Here is a 20,021-nt window from a genome sequence, read left to right on the forward strand (position 1 = left end):
CAGGGAGTTTATATTCTAATAGAAGATAACATATCAAAGAAAGTTGAAAAGGACAGAGAAAAAGAAAGTTCTCTTAAAAGTCATGATAGAGGAAGTAAAAAATGGAACCTAAAGAGAAATGAAGGCTCTTTTAAAGTGGAGGCTCTAGGAGGATGAGAATCGGAATCAGAGGAAGAGGTTGGGTACTTTGTAGCATGAGAAGTCCAGAGGTGGAGTGAAATTCCAGGATGAGGAAGCCTCTGTGGCTTTGTAGAGAAAGTCCCAAATAGAGACTTAAGAGCCAAAAGGGAATAAAAGTTTGCAAAAGACTTTATAACTATCTCATTTTATCTTCACAATAGCTCTAAAAGGTAAAAGCTATTATTACACCCATTTTGCAGATTAGAAAACACAAAGGTCTCAAAATCACATCCCTAGAACTGTCTGAGGCAGAATTTGAACTCAAGTCTTCGGGACTCCAGATCCCTAACAGGGACACTGTTAGGTGATCTTAGAGTCAGGAAAACCCAAGTTCAAGTCTAGCTTTAGAATGTATGACCTTAGGCAAGTTACTTCACCCCTGTTGGGGATAATAATTAGCAGCTACCTCCCAAGGTTGTTGTAAGAATCATAATAATTATAACTATTATTATTTTATCCACTGCACTAACTGACTAAAAAGAAACATGTTCTACAGGGAAATACATGGATTTTTTTCTGGCATAAAGGCATAGCATCTCATGACCCAAATCTAAAAGACTATTATTTGTAATGAAGAAAAATCCCTCTCTCCAAGTACTTCTGATGACTACTCATATCTATTGTCCTTGGGGGTGTTGGGAAGCACCACTGCAGAAAAAACAGAATGTGAACAGATTGATGTTTCCTGCTGGCCACTGACCATCTGGACTCTCCCAGAGGTCTGAGATCTGTGCTGTCTCCATCAGATACCTTCCCTGTTTCAGAGTGACCACAAAGGGTTGCCTTCCCTGGGCACATTTATCATCAACCCCCATGGCACAAACAGAGCGCACAATAGGCTAACTCATTTATTTCCACTCATTTATTGATGGCCTTTCATAACTGGGTTATTAAGTCATCAATAACTTAGGGGAAATAAATGAATGGATCCCAAGCTAGGCCAGAGTAGATATGGGATATAATCTCAAAGCATCATTGTAGAACAGCAGAAGGACGGAGCAATTCTAATGCTGGATTACCAGTGTCATTTGCCCCACCTGGGGAAAGGAGTTAGTTCTTCAAATATTTCTCTCTAATTAGGATCTAATTTATTCTGAAGCAAAGGAGCAACACCAATAAAAATATTAGTCTAAAAGATAAAATGGTGAGGGTAGGGGAAGAAATGGTTAATTGTGTCAGCAATGTTCCAAAATACCACATAAGCGATCTCTCCCACCTGGCTGACAAAAGTGTCCTCCCAAGTTTGGCTGATATCTCTTGCCTCTGGGCCCCTAGAAACTAGAACTAAGTTTTTCTGTTTCTATCATGAATTCCATAGCTCCAAGCAGAATATTGTGTGTGCATACAGTAGATATTTAATAAATATTTGATAAAAAAAAAAAGGAGAAAGGTCCTTGCATTTAGTAATTGCTATGTGCAGACAAAGAAAGGAAGGGAATGGAGTCTGGAAGGAAAAACGAAAGAACAAAGAAAAGAAGGGAAGAACAATGGACCTATAATTCTTAAAATTCTGTTTAGTGATCACTGTCCTGGGTAAAAAAAAAATCTTACTTATAGTAAGCACTCAATAAATATTTGCTGTTTTACTTACTACATAGATTGTTGATTAAGGACATTCCTCAAATATTGAAATGATTCTTGGAATCCATCCCAGTTCAATGAGTATTTACTTGTTCATAGCTTAGTACCTGAAGGGCACTATCATACGTGCAGGGAATTCAAAGACCAAAAGCAAAGGACTTTCCTTGTAGAAGCTTACATTTTACTATAAAAGACTCAGAGGGAAATGAGCAGAACCAAGAAAATGTTGTATAGAATAACAACAATATTGTTTTAAGAATAATTTTGAGCAAAGAAGTCATTCTGACTATATAAATATCCAAATTAACTACAAATGATATATAAAGGAAGATGCTACCTGCATCCAGAGGAAGAAGTGGTAAATAGAAGTGTATAGAGAATGATTTTACATGTGTGTATATACATATTTGTGTCTAATTTGTGTGTGTATGTGTCATATATTCAGGAATAGCCATATCTAGCATGGAGTGTAGGAGTAGTAAAACAAAAAAAGGAAAAGATTTTATGTAATAACTTTATTATACATTTAAAAGGAATAACAAATTGTATATAATAGACTTGCAATTTTATATGCAATCATCTTTTTAAAACTATACTGTTATAGAAATGCTTGCTTTATTTCATAAATTAAAAATAAAATAAATGTTTTTAAAAGCAACTAAAATGTAAGATGCTATTAACATGAATGGGGAAAATACTTTCTGCCCCAAAATATTTCTAGTAGCATTTTTAACAATAGGAGAAAGAGATAGATAGATAGAGAGAGAGAGAGAGAGAGAGAGAGAGAGAGAGAGAGAGAATATATAGAGTAATTTGTCAAATGACTAGAATTATATTTGTGTGTGTGTATATATATATATACTTAATGTGTATACCCCCACATATGTATATTTATTTGTATATATATGTAAGTGTATAAGCATATATTGTGATATATAAATACAATATTTTGAAATATTCTTAAATATAAAGACCACTGATTTTAAAGTCAGAAAATCAAAATTCAAATTCCACCTCTAATGCTCATTACCTATGTTGCTTTTGCAAATCACAATCATTTATAATATATAAGAAATAAGAAAAAATATAAAGAATACTGAGAAATACTGGCAGGCATTTATTAAATGATGGAGAGTTAAGAAAGCAAAACTCAAACAAAAATAGATACATTAGCAGCAACAATCTCAACAAGAAGGAAAACACAAGTAAATCAGCATCTATACTGTATACTTTGGGAACTCTAGGAAGGATAATAATATATTTGTAAATTTTTTTTAACAAAAACTCCTTCAATATTTACAAAATATACCTTAAGGCTGCTAGAAAAAAATTACTTTCTCACTAAAAAGGAGAAGACTGATAGTCAAACAGCATGTGATAAACAACACACAAAGTCACAGAAATACTTTTGGGACAAGTAGAAATCACTCCACTGAGAAATAATAAAGCTAGGTAGCAGGTATACACAATTGGGTTTATGAAAGGTGATCAAGAGGAGTTTAGCTAAGAAATAGCTCAAATCTAAGCATGGTCCTCTGTGGACAATATCCACATGAATTAGGCTAAGAATATATCAACACAGAAGCTTTGAGCAAAGAAACAATAGAAATGTGTTTAAGGAAAGAGGAATTTCATAAGTTTTCTGCCTCCTGATCCCCAAACTTGCATTTGCATAAAAAGAACTTTGGCTAGTAGTTCTATCTGAGGTACCAATATAAACAACTGAAGAGCTTAAAGGAAGCGAGAAGGAGGAAGAGAGAGGAGGGAGAGAGGGAAGAGGGAGAAGGGAAGGGAAAGAGAGGGAGGAAGGAAGAGGAAGAAAGCCCCACAATGCTGGAGCTTGAAATTATTATAAAGTCATCGGGTCTAATTTCCTCATTTTGATCAAATGAGGAAACATATTGAGAGATTAAGGAATTTTTCCAATGTCACATAGTGAATAATAGCAGAACCAAGACAAATCCAGGTCACCACAAATCCCTGTTCAAGAAAAATCCTTCTAAGTTTTTGTTTTCCTAAAAACAGAGGGAAACATTCATCAGACATAAACCTATCAAATTTATGTAGATCCAGCTGAGACATTTTTATTTTTTAAAAAATCCCTATTCAGAAAAAGCCTTCTAAATTCTAGTTGTCTCTATGAAACAGGGGGAAACATTCATCAAAAATGAACCTTTTTCCATTTATGTGAGTCCAGCTGAGACATTTTTACTATTACAGCAAAATTCTAGCAACATGTGGCTGCTTGAGAAGTGATGATATAGAGGGAACTTGCAAAGGCTACACACTGACTAGGAAGAAGGCAGTTTCTGCAAATCTATCACCTAGCCTGGGTGGGAACACCTAGTGAGGAAAGTGCAGAAAGAGAGAGAAATTGAACTGGATGCCCTGCCTTCCTTATAATGAGAAGTGATGAATTTGACCCTTGAATAACAAGGTGTACTATTCCATCTCAAGCAAAATGACATGAAAGCAAAACTAGAAATAGTTGAAACATTTGAAAATATTCAGCAACAAAAGAAAAAGGTTGAAAGTTTTGTTTTCATTACATTATTATCTCCTACTAGCTCTTAGACAAAGGATAAATGGTAACAGACCATATTTTGCCTTCCCATTATGCTTTGTGAGAGTGGATACCCAGAATCTATAGTCACAGATCAACTGTATTATCACACATCCATTTTGGATGGCACATATCCTTTTGGATTCAGTTCATGGTCATTAACAAGCAATAAAATGATTTGACAAAGAGCAATCTGGAAAAGCAAATTAAGCTGAGCTGATCTGAGAACAGATTCTGCTAATGTATGCATATATTGTGATTTGTCTTACATTTGTCATCACATATACAAAAGAGTATTCATGTGATTATTATTAGAGTGAAGAATAATGATACTACTTAGCAATGAAAACCATGAATCCCACTAAGGCAAAGAAGGACAATGTTAAGATTTGGATGTTTTTAAACTGAGATGATAATTATGAGCTGATTGGCTCTTAGAAATATCTTCTCATAATATATAAATTAGAAAGTAGGAAAGGTGTTTTTTTAAGTCACAGAGTAGCCTTCTTTCCACACCAGAATCCTTATTGCCATTTGTTTCCAAAGCTCATGATATTTTCTCCTCCTTCTTTATCTTACATTCTTATACTCCTCTTTCACATACACATCAATCACATTCTTTTTTTTTTTTGTCCTCTTCTTTTTTATTTTTTCTTTCCCTAGCTATGAAGGGGCCTCAAGGAGAAGGAGGTGAATGCCCTCAACTTATCATAGAAACACTTGCTACTATATAATTCAGGACTAGGAAGAGAAGATAGCAAAAATTGCCCATGGTCTTCAATATCATTCTTCCCTCACAAAGGAAAGGAAAGGAAACTGGGATGGTAATTACTAGAATTATATCATTCCTTTAGGGATGACCTTTTTTGTAAGCAGTAAACAAATACCATCTCATTTGACAAAAGTAAAGTGAAATATTCCCACTGCAGCAATTTAAAGAATATCATTTTTATTAATGTTAGAAAATGATACTACTTGGATGCTTAATAAAAGAAGAAACATTCATAAAATTAAACACTGAATCATTCCAGAAGAGTGCTTTCCACATAGCAGGGTCTGTGAACTAATTTGTGTGACAACCTGTTCTTTAGATGAACATTTCTCTTATGCGGGATCCCAAGATTAAGTATAAAAACACTTAGAAATTCAGACACACACACATATATACACTCACATATCCATATGTGAGCGCACACACACACACACACACACACACACACACACACACACATGTAGACTAAATCTTTCATTTCATTGGCTTAAGAAACTCCTAGTGAGAAAATTTTCCATCGGTGTAACTTGGCACCTGATCTAAAAATTGTAGTCTTAAAGCAGGAATTCTTAAGTTTGGGCCATGATCTTTTTCTTTTTTAATGTATTTTGACAACCATTTCAATATTCCTTGGTAATCTTATATTTTTATTTTACATATTTAAAAAATTATTCTGAGAAGAGGTCTTTAGGCTTTACTGACTGCAAAATGAATCCATTAATTAAAATTTAAAAGTTAAGAATTCCTGCCTCAGAAAGTTCCCTGAGGATCACTGAGAACACTAGCCCAAAGTCAGATAGCCAATGTGTGTCAAAAACTTGAACTGAGGTTTTTCTAGTTTAAGACCAGCTTTCTACCTAACTACTATGGAGAAAAAGAGAGGAATGAAGGGAGAAACGGGTGGGTGGAAGGAAGGAAGGAAGGAAGGAAGGAAGGAAGGAAAGAAGGAAGGAAGGAAGGAAGGAAGGAAAGAAGGAAGGAAGGAAGGAAGGAAGGAAGGAAGGAAGGAAGGAAGGAAGGAAGGAAGGAAGGAAGGAAGGAAGGAAGGAAGGAAGGAAGGAAGGAAGGAAGGAAGGAAGGAAGGAAGGAAGGAAGGAAGGAAAGAAGGAAGGAAGGAAGGAAGGAAGGAAAGAAGGAAGGAAGGAAGGAAGGAAGGAAGGAAGGAAGGAAGGAAGGAAGGGAGGGAGAGAGGGAGGGAGGAAGGAAGGAAGGGAGGGAGAGAGGGAGGGAGGAAGGAAGGAAGGAAGGAAGGAAGGAAGGAAGGAAGGAAGGAAGGAAGGAAGGAAGGAAGGAAGGAAGGAAGGAAGGAAGGAAGGAAGGAAGGAAGGAAGGAAGGAAGGAAGGAAGGAAGGAAGGGAAAAAAAGAAAAGAAGAGAAAAAGAAACAGATTTTGCTTTGTATTCTCAAGATTCTACCTTCTACCCTTTTTCCGAGAATCATAAAGGACTAAAAGAGAATGACTTTCAGACTTCTCATATCTGGATTCTAAGAACTCTTTTTAAAAAAATTAACTCAGTCTTAAAAGGTTTTCAGTCTTCTGGGTCAAGTACTTACCCAGGTCATATTCCAGATTCTTAAAATATTCCCAGCAGTGGGATTTGGAGGTTTAAGAGTAAGGCCAGTTTTGTGTCGTTTTTCTCACAAAAGAATGGGAACGCCTTGAGGGTAAGAGGTATTTTTCATTTTGACTCAGCACCTAATATAAAATGTCTTGTTGAATATAATAGAAAATAATACATTGCCTTGAAAGGTAATTAAGTTTGACATCTATTTCTTTTTGAAATGTTACTTACTGTTATCTAATTTCTTTTTCACATTTCTTCTTCAGGAAGGAGATAATTTGGACAGAAACCCTACAAAGGCAGAGAGTGCTTGGCTTTTCCGAATCTGGTATGGTTTTGACCACAAGTATCCTTTGATTATTGCAATCTCACAAAGACCTACATAACATATGGCAAGTGGGTAAGTTAATCATTGAAGGATGCAGCTATTTTTTATTTTAAATAAAACCAAAAAAGCAAAATTAAATCAAAGCCATGGTTATCTGAAGAAGGAAAATTAGTTTTAAGAAAGTATTGACCTAGTAAAGAAAATGCCATAGCTGTTACTAAATGAGCTAGAGATTGAGGCAAAATCACCCAAAGGATCTCTGCCTCAGTCAAAGTTTAGCTAGTATATTTAAGGCACTTTAATCTTTTCTGATGCCAGAGAATGAAATAGGATAGAACTAAAGAATTGATCGATGGAGATTGGGTTGTTTTCACCTTTGTGAGGGAACTTGCTCTTGGATGTGTTTTTACACAGCACCTACTTAATTTGGAAGCTCATAAATCAGTATTAGAGTCTTTTCTTAGGGAATTATATATGCAGCCAAGACAAACCTATACCTTATCAAGAGGTTTAAGTTGTGTGCTCTTGTTTTGTGTTCTAAAAAAAGAAAAGGAAAAAGGACTAAGAACTTGGAGAATCCATTAAGTGTTAGATTAGGAGAGTGGTCTTGTTTCAATACAGAATTTGGTGATGATTACCAGCCTCTCAAAAGTCTTTTCGTTTTAAATGTGATTTTTTCTGGCAATAAGCATAGCTATATTATTCATCTTTCATATGATTTGAAGAACTAAAACATTAGGGCTAAAATGTTTCACCATTGTAAGTTTCAGAAAATTTTCCATTTTCCAGCATTGTTTTTAAAAATTACAGTGGAAATGAATGAAATGTGTTTTTTATAAAATGAATGTCATAAGTTACTGAATGAAAAAGTCTGTCAAGACATAACCAATAATTATGTATATCAAAAGTCAGTAAGAGTGGAAGAATAACCAAAAACAGTAAATGGAACATTCAAAGAATAAAGAGGAATAGAGAATGTAAAATAAGAGGTAAGTGAAATAGAGAAAGAAAATAATAGTGAAGAAAAGAAGACAAATGAGAGAAATTGGCATAATGAATAAAAATTTGAAACCAAGGAAAATAAAGTTGGAAAGAAGCCAAAGAAAAGGTTTGAAAGAAACAAGAACATGAGAGAATGAAAATGAGAATGAGAAGAGACATTCTAGGAACTGCCAAACGGAAGACTCAGAACTTGTAAGTTTTTTTTCTTTATTATTTCTTTGGGTTATCTGTTAACTATAGTCAGTTTTTTCTATATTAAGGCATATACTTTGTATATATTTCATAAATATAGATTTTATAATGTATAATATTTTATAAATATATATTATTTCACATATTTTATAAATATATATATTGATATGCAGTTTATAAATCTCTGTGTGCATTGTGTATATACATATATGTATACACACATATATATGTGTGTGTGTGTATATATATATACACACACATACACATATCATAACTGGGGAAGCAATATAAGGGGGAATTTTGATGGAAGAAGGGGCACCTGGGCTCAGTAATGAAGGAGAATAAAAATTCTAAGTGGCGGAAAAAGATGGAGAGATAGGTTTTAGTCATGAGGAACAGTTTGTACAAATAAACCTAGATCAAAGCTGAAATGTCAGATTTGGATATTTTGACTGAAAACATGGAATTTCAGTTTGGAAACATGGAATTCTTAAAGAGAATCTAAATGAAATAATGCTGGGAAAATGGTTTGAAGAGGGACCAAAATATCAGAATAAGAAGTTTATATTTATTTATACAGACAATGGGGTGTCATTAATGGTTTTTGATCAGGGAAGACGTTTGCCTTAGAATATTTTGGCAGTTGTATTGAAAATTATTTGGGATGGGGATACTGGGGGAAGCCTGAAAGCAATGAGATCAATTTGAAGGTTGTAGTGGTCCATAAAGGAGGTGACCTAGAAGAGGTGCTCGCTTTGGGAGAAGGGAGAAGATAGATGTGAGAGATGGTATGGAAAAAGAATCAACAAAAATTGATATCTGATTGTATATGGGGTAGGAGCAATGATTAGAAGGCCAGGAGATTTTTAGAAAAGCTAAGTTTTCTGTGGGCCTCAACTCTGGATTAGAATTTCCTTCAGCCCTGTTGTATGTCCTGCATTCTTTAGGGATTGATGATTTCATAAAATATCACCAGTTTAACTGAATTTCATCCTTACTAAGTTTGTATGAAAGCATCTAGAAGTAAATTTGCTCCAAATTAAAAAATGGGAAGCCTTTAAAGTGTGGTATTTTATAACCAATATTGAACTTAATGCTGGAAGAGGCATTAAGATTAGACCTAAAGACTGGGGTTCTGTTCTTGTTTCTTGAGTGACCTTGGAGAAGTTAGTTAAACCCCCTGAGGTCCAGTTTCTTAACCTATAAAATAATATAAAAATAGCTGAAGGACCTACTCCTCAAGGTTAGGATCAGATGATGTTTATATACAAAGCAACTCTTAAACTTCAACTATTATCTACCACTATTATTATTCCTAAAAGGACAGCAAAAATAGGAATGAAAAGAAGTCAATAAATAAAAAATATCTGTGCTAACGTGGACATTGCTATGAGGTATGCTGTACACTTGGGAAAGAGGTGTGGTGTGACACTACAGACCCTAAACAATCAAAAAATAATCTAAAGGAATTTTATCATTATATAATAGCAATGTAAGCGAGATCATTAAAAGGATGAAGGCACTTGGTTTTCTGCTGATAGGGATATCACACGGGAGACTCATGCCCTCATTTTCAGTAAGAAAAGTCAGCTATAATAGGTAGTTTGAAAAATTAGTATTCTCTTAATTCAGATTTCATGTTGGGATGAAATGAGGTACTTTCAATTCACTGGAAAAGTTCACAAAAGGGAAGTTTACTTTTCAATAACAAAGATGTGCAAAAAGAAAATGGCAGCATGCTTTTCTCCATATGGAAATGTTTCTAGTCATCGGGGCAGGATATAGGCAAGAATATCTTAGATGTGATCTTCAGAAATCCAGCAATCTGGGGCCTGATGACCAGGACACTATGTCAAGGAAAAGGGGCTAACTAAATCTCCTCCTTTTAGGGAAAATTAAACCCTGTTGCAAACGAAATGGAAGAGGGATGGACCTAACAAATGATGGGGAAACTGTGGCAGATATTAATTCCATTCCAGAGATAGGAAGCTTGGAGTATTTCTCACATAGAGAAATGAAGCCATTTGCCATAGTCCAGAGAGAGGTATAAATTTCGGATTCTGAGCAGTAATGCTGAATTCAGATGACTTCATTGATTTTGTCTTACCTTTCCCAAAAGATTTAATTTGCACATGACTTTTGACAGACTCACAAAATTAAAGCAGATTTACACCTTATAAAATAATATCTCTCGCTTCCAATCTGGGGGCAATTTTTCCTCCAGCCCAGTCATTTCCAGAAATCGCAGCCTTGCCATTTTTGTACAGATATGGCTTCATTTAAATATGGTTTGTGCATTATTTGCTTAGAATGTATGTCTGGAGAATAACTTTCCAACCAGTTTTCTGTTCTGTGGGCTCTCTTTGTAGCCACAAAGTGAGCCACTGCTGTGTGCTGTTAAAGATCCTTCCTTTCTTTGAAAGATAAATAGTCCACTTGGACTTTGTTCTACTGCCCATATATAGTATGTTGTGGTCCTTTGTTGATAGGCTTGCAAATTTTTTTATATTTATATTTATTTATATTTTATCATTTTAAGAGTATTTTTGTTTTCCCAAATATATGCAAAGGTAGTTTCACCTTTGCAAAACCTTCCAAATTTTTCTCCCTCTTCTCTCCTCCCTCACCTCCTTAAGACAGAAAGCAATCCGATATAGATTAAACATGTACATTTCTTTCAAACATATTTCCATATTTGTCATGCTGTGGAAAAAAATCATATCAAAAAATCAGGAATCAGGAAAAAAGAAGCAAATAAAAAAGGTGAAAATACTATCCTTTGATCTACATTTAGTCTTTATAGTTCTTTCTTTGGTATTTTCCATCCCAAGTTTATTGGAATTGTCTTGGATCACAATTGATTATTACATAATCTTACTGTTATTGTATACAATGTTCCCTTGGTTCTGCTCACTTCAGTTAGCATCAGTTCATGTAAGTCTCTCCAGGTCTTTCTGAAATCAGTCTGCTCATCATTTTTATAGAACAATAATATTCCATTACATTCATATACCATAACACATTCAGCCATTCCTTAACTGAAGGGCAGCCACTCAATTTCCAGCTCCTTGCCACTACAAAAATAAACCATAATTCTTATATGCTATGAATTACACCAATCCAATGAGCATTTATTAAGCATCTGTTGGAGAACAAGACATTGTGCTAGGCACAAGGAACACAAAGACAAAATAATAATCAATCTCTTTTCTCAAAAAAAGTACATTCTGTTGAGAGCAAAAATTGTTTCATTTTAATTTTTATAGGCCTAGCATCTGGCATAATTCCTGATACACAGTAGGTTTGTAATAAATGCTTGTTAAATTAAAATGAATAATAATGCAAATAGATATAATATATTTGGGATTTTTGTGTGTATATATGTACATACAAAAATATGCATATATAACAATTTAAAGAGAAAAAAATATTAAGAAAATCAAAAAGATTTTCCCTGGGAAATGGCACATTAGCTAAATTCTGAAGAAAATTAGGGATTCTAACATGCTGCCTTATACCCACCCCTCCCACAGAAAAAATTCTTCCAATCACATACTTAAAATTGTATTTTGCCATTGATGATTATGTTTCTTAAAACATTAATGCGCAACTATATGTTCTTCTTAAGAGATATCCATTTCTCTTTAGTTTCACAAAATCATTATTATAACAACCTATCACAATTATGTCATGAACTTATAAAAAATTTTTCTCAAAGCACTGTCTTTATCACTTGTTCTCATAGTTTTGTCAGAGAAAAATAAGAATAGGACAACATGCCCTCATTTTTCAGCTTAGAAAAGTGAGAAAAAATGAAGTGATTTGCTTAAGAAGATAGAGCATCCAGATTGGCTAAGATGACAGGAAAAGATAATGATAAATGTTGAAGGGGATGTGGGAAAATTTGGACTCTACTGCTTTGTTGGTAGAATTGTGAAATGATACAACCATTCTGGAGAGCAATATGGAATTATGATCAAAGGACTATAAAACTGTGCATATCCTTAGATCCAACAGTGCCATTACTGAGTCTGTATCCCAAGGAAATGGTAAAAGAGAAAAAAGGACCCACATGGGCACAAATGTTTGTAACAGCTCTTTTAGTGGTAGCAAAGAATAGGAAAATGAGTAGATGCCCATCAGTTGGAGAATGGCTGAACAAATTGTGGTATATGATGGTAATGTAATATTGTTGTTCTGTTAAAAAAATGATGAGCAAGCTGATTTTAGCAAAGTCTAGAAAGACTTACATGAACTGATACTGAGTAAAACAAGCATAACTGGGAATATACTGTATGCAATAACAAGAAGAATGTGCGATGATCAACTATAAAAGATTTGGTTCTTCTCAGTGGTTCAGTGATCCAAAGCAATCCCAAGGTGTGTAGTGGTATCTCAGAGTTGTCTTAATTTGCATTTCTCTGATCAATAGTGATTTGGAACACTCTTTCATATGAGTGGATATAGTTTCAATTTCATCATCTGAAAATTGTCTGTTCATATCCTTTGACCATTTATCAATCGGAGAATGGCTTGATTTCTTATAAATTAAAGTCAATTCTCTGTATATTTTGGAGATGAGGCCTTTATCAGAACCTTTAACTGTAAAAATGTTTTCCCAATTTGTTACTTCCCTTCTAATCTTGTTTGCATTAGTTTTGTTTGTGCAGAAACTTTTTAATTTGATGTAATCAAAATTTTCTATTTTGTGATCAATAATGGTCTCTAGTTCTCCCTTGGACACAAACTCCTTCCTCCTCCACAAGTCTGAGAGGTAAACTATCCTATGTTCCTCTTATTTATTTATGATCTCATTCTTTATGCCTAAATCTTGGACCCATTTTGATCTTATCTTAGTGTTAAATGTGGTGTTAAATGTGGGTCCATGTCTAGTTTGTGCCATACTAATTTCCAGTTTTCCCAGCAGTTTTTGTCAAATAATGAATTCTTATCCCAAAAGTTGGGATCTTTGGGCTTGTCAAACACTAGATTGCTATTTTTATTCACTATCTTACCCTGTGAACCCAACCTATTCCACTGATCAACTAGTCTATTTCTTAGCCAATACCAAATGGTTTTGGTGACTGTTGCTTTATAATATAGTTCTAGATCAGGTACAGCTAGACCACCTTCATTTACTTTTTTTTTTTTATTACTTCCCTTGAAATTCTCAACCTTTTGTTGTTCCATATGAATTCTGTTGTTATTTTTTCTAGGTCATTAAAATAGTTTCTTGGGAGTCTGATTGGTATAGCACTAAATAAATAGATTAGTTTGGGGAGTATTGTCATCTTAATTATATTCGCTCGGCCTATCCAAGAGCACTGGATGTCTTTCCAATTATTTAAACCTGATTTTATTTTTGTGGCAAGTGTTTCATAATTTTGTTCATATAATTCCTGACTTTCCTTTGGTAGATGGATTCCCAAATACTTTATACTCTCAACATTTGTTTGGAATGGAATTTCTCTTTGTATCTCTTGCTGTTGCATTTTGTTGGTGATATATAAAAATGCCGAGGATTTATGTGGATTTATTTTGTATCCTGCCACTTTGCTAAAATTCTGAATTATTTCTAATAGCTTTTTAGCAGAGTCTTTGGGGTTCTCTAAGTATACCATCATGTCATTTGCAAAGAGTGATAGTTTGATTTCCTCATTTCCTACTCTAATTCCTTGAATCTCTTCCTCCGCTCTTATTCCAGAGGCTAGCGTTTCTAGTACTATATTGAATAGTAATGGTGATAGTGGGCAACCTTGTTTCACTCCTGATCTTACAGGGAAAGGTTTCAGCTTATCACCATTACATATGATGTTTACTGATGGTTTTAAATATATGCACCTTATTATTTTAAGGAATAGTCCATTTATTCCTATACTCTCAAGTGTTTTTAGTAGGAATGGATGTTGGATTTTATCAAATGCTTTTTCTGCATGATAGAGAATTTTTACCAGGACTGAAAATCATGCCATATTATTCATAAACAGATGACCAGCATGCTAGATTCCCAAAAGTTTTTCTTTCAATCATTCCAAATTATTTCTCTTATTTAAATATTTGTGTATATAAGTTACACAAGATAAGAATGACCTTTTCCAAAAGAGAAAGTCTAAAGAGATATAGTATTTATTTTTCTGGAACCAATTTGTGTGGGTAAAGAAAGTCTGAAATTAACAATGATTTAGCAAGTTAACAAACTACCAAGAGCAAATAAATGTCATATCATGGATGGAGACATATATCTTTCCACCATTCTATTTGGAACAGAATCACAAGAGTTTTATTTGATGCCTCTGATATCTCTGCTTCTATTTCATGAGTTTAAAATTGCAAAGAACTTCACCATTATATACAAAGGAGAGGAAGATATACAGGAATGTAAGCCTGTAATTCCATGACCAAAATGAACATCAATGTGGTAGCTATTTCTCCTAATGTACAAGGGCAACTCATCTATAACACACATTTATAAATGGGAAACTGATGGGTTAAGCAAAGTTTTCAGAGATACCTAGGTACAATGTATTAGAGGCAAGATTTGAATCCACATCTTCCTAACTCCAAAGCTAGTCAGTCTTCTATCCACTAAGCCACATTGCCTCTCCAAACTTTAATTTATTTTTCTATTTATCTTTTGATTAAATTTATCTTAATTTTAAAAAGTCACATTAAGATCCACAACAATAATTGTTTGTGTGTTCCAGGTCTCCCTACATTTAAATCAGCTTTTCTATTGGTATTTATATGCTATAATTTTCATTCAATATATATTTATGGTTATTTTACCTGCTATAGGACTTCATAATATAATTTAGTTTTCTTGTTTGTCTCTTTTTGTCATATCTGGCTTTACCCTTTTCTTGCTTAAGACAATAATTGCAATCTCTACTATTTTAGATTCACCTAAGACATAATAGATTCTATTTTAGCCCTGGATCTTAATTCTCTGTAATTCTGTTTCAAATGTGTTTCTTGCAAATAATATATTGATAGTTTATGCTTTCCAAATCATTTCTATGTCTCTCTCTCCTCTCTCTCTCTCTCTCTCTCTCTCTCTCTCTCTCTCTCTCTCTCTCTCTCTCTCTCTCTCTTGTCTCTTTGTCTCTCTCTCTTTGTCTCTCTCTCTTTGTCTCTCTCTCTCTCTGTCTCTCTCTTTCTCTTTGTCTCTCTCTCTGTCTCTCTCTCTCTTTCTCCTCTTCCTCTGCCTCCTCCTCCATTTAAGGGGTGAATCAATGCTATTTACATTCATTAAAATGATTTTAGGGGTATTTTTCTAACAAGATAGCCTATAATAATGCTTCCTTTTAAGCCAACCACTCTCTATCCTTTAACAAGGAAAAAGAAGGTGATGAAAGAAAGGAAGTGGGATACTTATGACGATAAGAATGGTACATTGCCTCTAAATATTAAAATCTATTTTATATTATGCCTTGAGGTTTGCAAAGCATTTATGTTTATTATCTCATTTAACTTATAAAGGTACGAATTTGACAATAATTACTATTTAAGTTCAGCAAACATTTATACATGCATACAGAATAGAGGTAAGGCATCAGGCAAAGTTTACAGTTGCCACTGTCAAGAGCATTCTGAATGCTAAGAAGTTCCACAAAAATGAATATTCATGAACCTTTTACCTTGCTGTGCCACCTGTCCCTACTGGAGTTCAGTGTAAATTATGTAATTCACACTGAGCAACAGGGTCCGTTTTGACTTTTTTTGCTCAGGGCTCAAAATAAATGCTACTTCTTGTAATTTGGTCTGGATCACCAATTATTAGAGTTAGGAGGGATCTCAGCTAGTCATACATGAATAAAAATCTTTACATCACATACAAGTAGCCACTTTATCTATGCTTAAACATAGTGAGAACAAAGGTATTACACCCTGAGTAAGTATGTTAAAAAAAGAAGAAGAAGAAAAAAGAGGAGGAAGAAGAGAAGGAGGAGGAAGAGAAAGAGAAGGAGGAGGAGGGAGAAGAGGAGGAGGAGGAGGAAGAAAAATACTAATAGTCATACATCTCAGGGAACCATCCATGTCTAATGCAATTTATTCTGATGGGTTCAAATCTGAGATCTAATAATTAGACTTGTGACTTGGGTCTCAGACTTTCTGAGCCATATCTGTAAAATAGGGATAATATTCACATTTAATCCAAATAGTGTTGTGAGAAAAGCACTTTGAAACCCCCCAAAGTGCTATATGGATGTGAATTGTTATCATTTATATTTGTAATATGGGATGACCTATGCTTCTTCTGAAAACAAGTTAATGATTTGTTCATAAGAACTTTCACTGGTATTTCACCAAGTTGTTGCATGATATCATGGAATCATAAAATTCAGAGCTCTAAGTGACCTTAGAGGTCATTGAATCTCTCCCTTTATTTTATAGATAAGGAAACTGAGGTTCAGAAAGATCAGTTTTGTCATTTGTTCTACTGATGTTTGGGGGAAAGTATTTTATTTTACTTTGCCAATGAGTGTGGAGAGAAGTCATAGGTGATGACCCATGACTTTTACATATAGAAATGTTTGATAGCCTCAAAAATTAGAACCATTGGAGTAAATTGGTGTTTTCTAGTATGGTTGTATTTGTACTCTATGGAATATTTCCATCCATAAAATATTACTGTTGGAGAAGGAATCTGGAATTTAGGTAGAGGATCAGTGGGGGGAGGGAGAGAGATAATAGGACAATATTCTGAGAAGAAAGAAAATGTTTAACATTTAAAATTTTGACATTTGTCAAAGGAGATTTAAAGAAACATTTGGGGAATTGAGGTACTTTCCATGTCAAAATAGTATTCTCTTTCTGTCACTGTGCCATTATATGCTTTAAGGAAGTAAGAAAGGTTAAGTTCTTAAGTGTCATTTTTATAGAAATATTTTATTTGAGTTTTGTTTAAACAATGTTTTCACTCCCTGATGGTGCTCCCTCATTCCCCTATCTTCCCTTGTAACAAAGAATTGTATTTAAGGAAAATAAAACTGCCCATGGCTTCAATTCATTCTAAAATGTCATGACTGGTGGAGACCTGTTTGCCCACCATCTCGAATTTTCTGAAGTCAAGGTTGGTCATTGCATTGATCAGAAGTCTGATGTCTTTCAATGTTAATTTTCTTTATGTCATTGTGGTCAGCAGGTAAATTGTTTTCTTAGTTTCATTTACTTTATAACATTTTATATTAGCCTTCCCAAATTTCCCTGAATTCTTCATAGTATTTGTAATTTCTGATATTTCAATATTAATCTATGATGTCCATGGGCAGGAGGCAATGTAGTAGATAGCATGTAAGATCTGGACTCAGGATGATGAGTTCAGATTCTTAACTATAGTTGTGACCCTAAGTCATTTAATTATATTTGCCTCAATTTCCTTATCTGTAAACTAAGCTAGATTAGGAAATGGCAAACCACTCAGTTATCTTGTCAAGAAAACCCCAAATGGGGTCATGAACAATGAAACTCTGAACATCAACAACATCACACTTTGTTCACCCGTTTCTCATTTGATAGGGACCCATTTCACTTTCAGTTCTCTGTTACCACAAAAATAAAGCACTGCTATAAACAGATTTATATATGCATTCCCTTCTCTGTTTCTCTTTCCTGAAATATGTACACAATAGTGATATTGATAGACAAAAAAGTATAAATATTTAATAACTTTTTTATTATAGTTATAAATTGTTTTCTAGAATGTTTTAATCAATTTACAAGTCTACCTGCATTCATGTATTTGTCTTTCCACAAAGTCTGAAATGAAAGAATATGTGTAAAGTGCTTAGCACAGTACCTGGCACATAATAGGTACTTAATAAATGCTTATTTCCTTCCTTCCTAAAACAATTACCAATTTATTTAAGTGTTTTTCCAGAAAACTTTAAGGATAGTCTTTTTTTAAAAAACAGCTTTGGACAAAGGATTGAAAAAAAAGAAAATTGATTGCAAGCTTTGGGAACTGGGGCACCCAGGTAAATATAGTTCAGCATAGCCATTCTGGTTTTAATTAATGAAGAGGCAACAACATTGTAGGTAAATGAGGAGCATAAAACTTGTTATTGCTTAATTAATGGGTTCCACCCTCGTAAATTTATCCAACTCTATTTACTTTAAAATTTTTAAATTATTTTTGTTTTTCTGCTGTCTAAATGCTCAGTCTTAATAGACAATGGAGGCATCTCCCTGTCCCTAATATTTAGCTACTCAATTTATTCCTTCAACAAACATTCATTAAGCACCTACTGCATACAGGACATTATTTTGGATAGTTCCAAAAGCCAGTATTTTCCCTAGTGCAGTGGGGGAAACCCTGAACTGGGTATCAAGAAGCCTGAATTCTAGAGTCATTTCTATTGAGGAGTGTTATATGAGCAAATCATTTAATACCACCAGACCAGAGTTTCCTCAGTTCTGAACTGATGAGGTGAGACTAGATGGCCCATAACCTTAAATGCCACAAAAAAGGATTATCATAATTATTATTCTCTCATTCTCATCTGTCAGTGGGATTCAGATAAAAATGGTCCAAAGATAAGCCCCTGTTTCTTATTCTTTTATATTATTATATCATTTTATATTTCTATAAATTTTTACATTTTAAATATATAATATTTATATCATATAATTCTTTCATATTTATGGAATGGAATAATAGAATAGAATTAGCATGTATTAAGCATGCCAGGTAGTATACTAAACACTTTACAAAAATTATCTCATTTGGTCCTCAAAACAATTCTAAAAGGAAAGTGCTATTTTTTTCTTCCCTTTAGAGTTACGATATACTTTACTCTATACTGAGGCAGAAATAAAGTGATTTGCCCAGAATCATACAACTAGTAAGTGGCAAAAGTAAAAGTTTAAATCGGCACTTCCTAACTCCGCTCAATGTTCTGTCCATTGTGCCTCCTAGCTTTCTCCATTTAATGTTCTACTGACTTGTACTAATGAATTAATTAATTTCTATAGCTAAATAAAAGTATTAAAATGTTAACTCATTTTCTAAAGGATCATTTGAAAGCCTTCTCATAGATTCTAGTAGCAGACAAGACAACCAGGAAATTGTGTATCATTCTATTCCCACATTATTTTAACCCTTTTTACTAAGTCTTTACATTTTGAAAGCTAGGTGATAAAGTGGATAGAGTACTGAACCAAGAACAAGGAAGATCTGAGTGAAAGTCTCAGATACAAGTTTGTGTGACTCTGAAAAATTCAATTTCTTCCTGCCTCAGTTTCCTCACTTGAAAAAAGAATTACTTGTCAAGGCTGCTGCAAGGCTCAAATGTAATAGTATTTATAAAGAACCTTGTCAACTTTAAAGTACAATATGAATGCTAGCTGTTTTTATTATGACCATTATTCCATGTAACTTGAAAACAGTGAGCATTTGGCATAATAGCAACTATTAAAAACTATATTCTTACGGTTTTCTAGATCAGCAATAGTAGTCTGGTCAATGATGGACAACAATTTCATCTATAATAGTCGTCCCCTTCCAGTAAAATTTATTTTTCATGAGTTCTCTGTGATATTTTTAGACTTGTATTTATAGGATGAGTATTTGTCATCTACCAGTCCTTGGAAAATGGTGATCTTCTTGTATACATAATTCTAACCAATGGATCATACCTTGCTAAATATTCAGTAGATGCTAAGTTGGTGTTGCCTTCGGGGATGTTTATGCACAGTTCCATTTCCTGAAAGAATATACATTGATCACTAAGTCCAGGCACCTATGGGTAGCCCTTGAGTAATTTCTTGTGGCAGTGACCTAGTCCTGAATAACCAGCACAAACCCTTTTGTTTCCACAAACAAATCTGCCTAACTGAGCC

The 20,021-nt window shown here is 34.0% G+C and overlaps 1 protein-coding gene across 1 annotated transcript in view; it reads left to right on the plus strand.

The window, feature by feature from the left end:
• Positions 1–20,021, plus strand: part of SLC9A9 (solute carrier family 9 member A9) — a 707,151-nt gene that overhangs the window by 540,522 nt on the left and 146,608 nt on the right. Inside the window, exon 14 of the mRNA XM_074298418.1 lies at positions 6,925–7,004. Within this exon, the coding sequence (XP_074154519.1) occupies positions 6,925–7,004 (80 nt within the window). The remainder of the gene's footprint in view (positions 1–6,924; positions 7,005–20,021) is intronic.

Source organism: Sminthopsis crassicaudata, chromosome 3, assembly GCF_048593235.1.
Source record: "Sminthopsis crassicaudata isolate SCR6 chromosome 3, ASM4859323v1, whole genome shotgun sequence".
Taxonomy (NCBI): domain Eukaryota; kingdom Metazoa; phylum Chordata; class Mammalia; order Dasyuromorphia; family Dasyuridae; genus Sminthopsis; species Sminthopsis crassicaudata.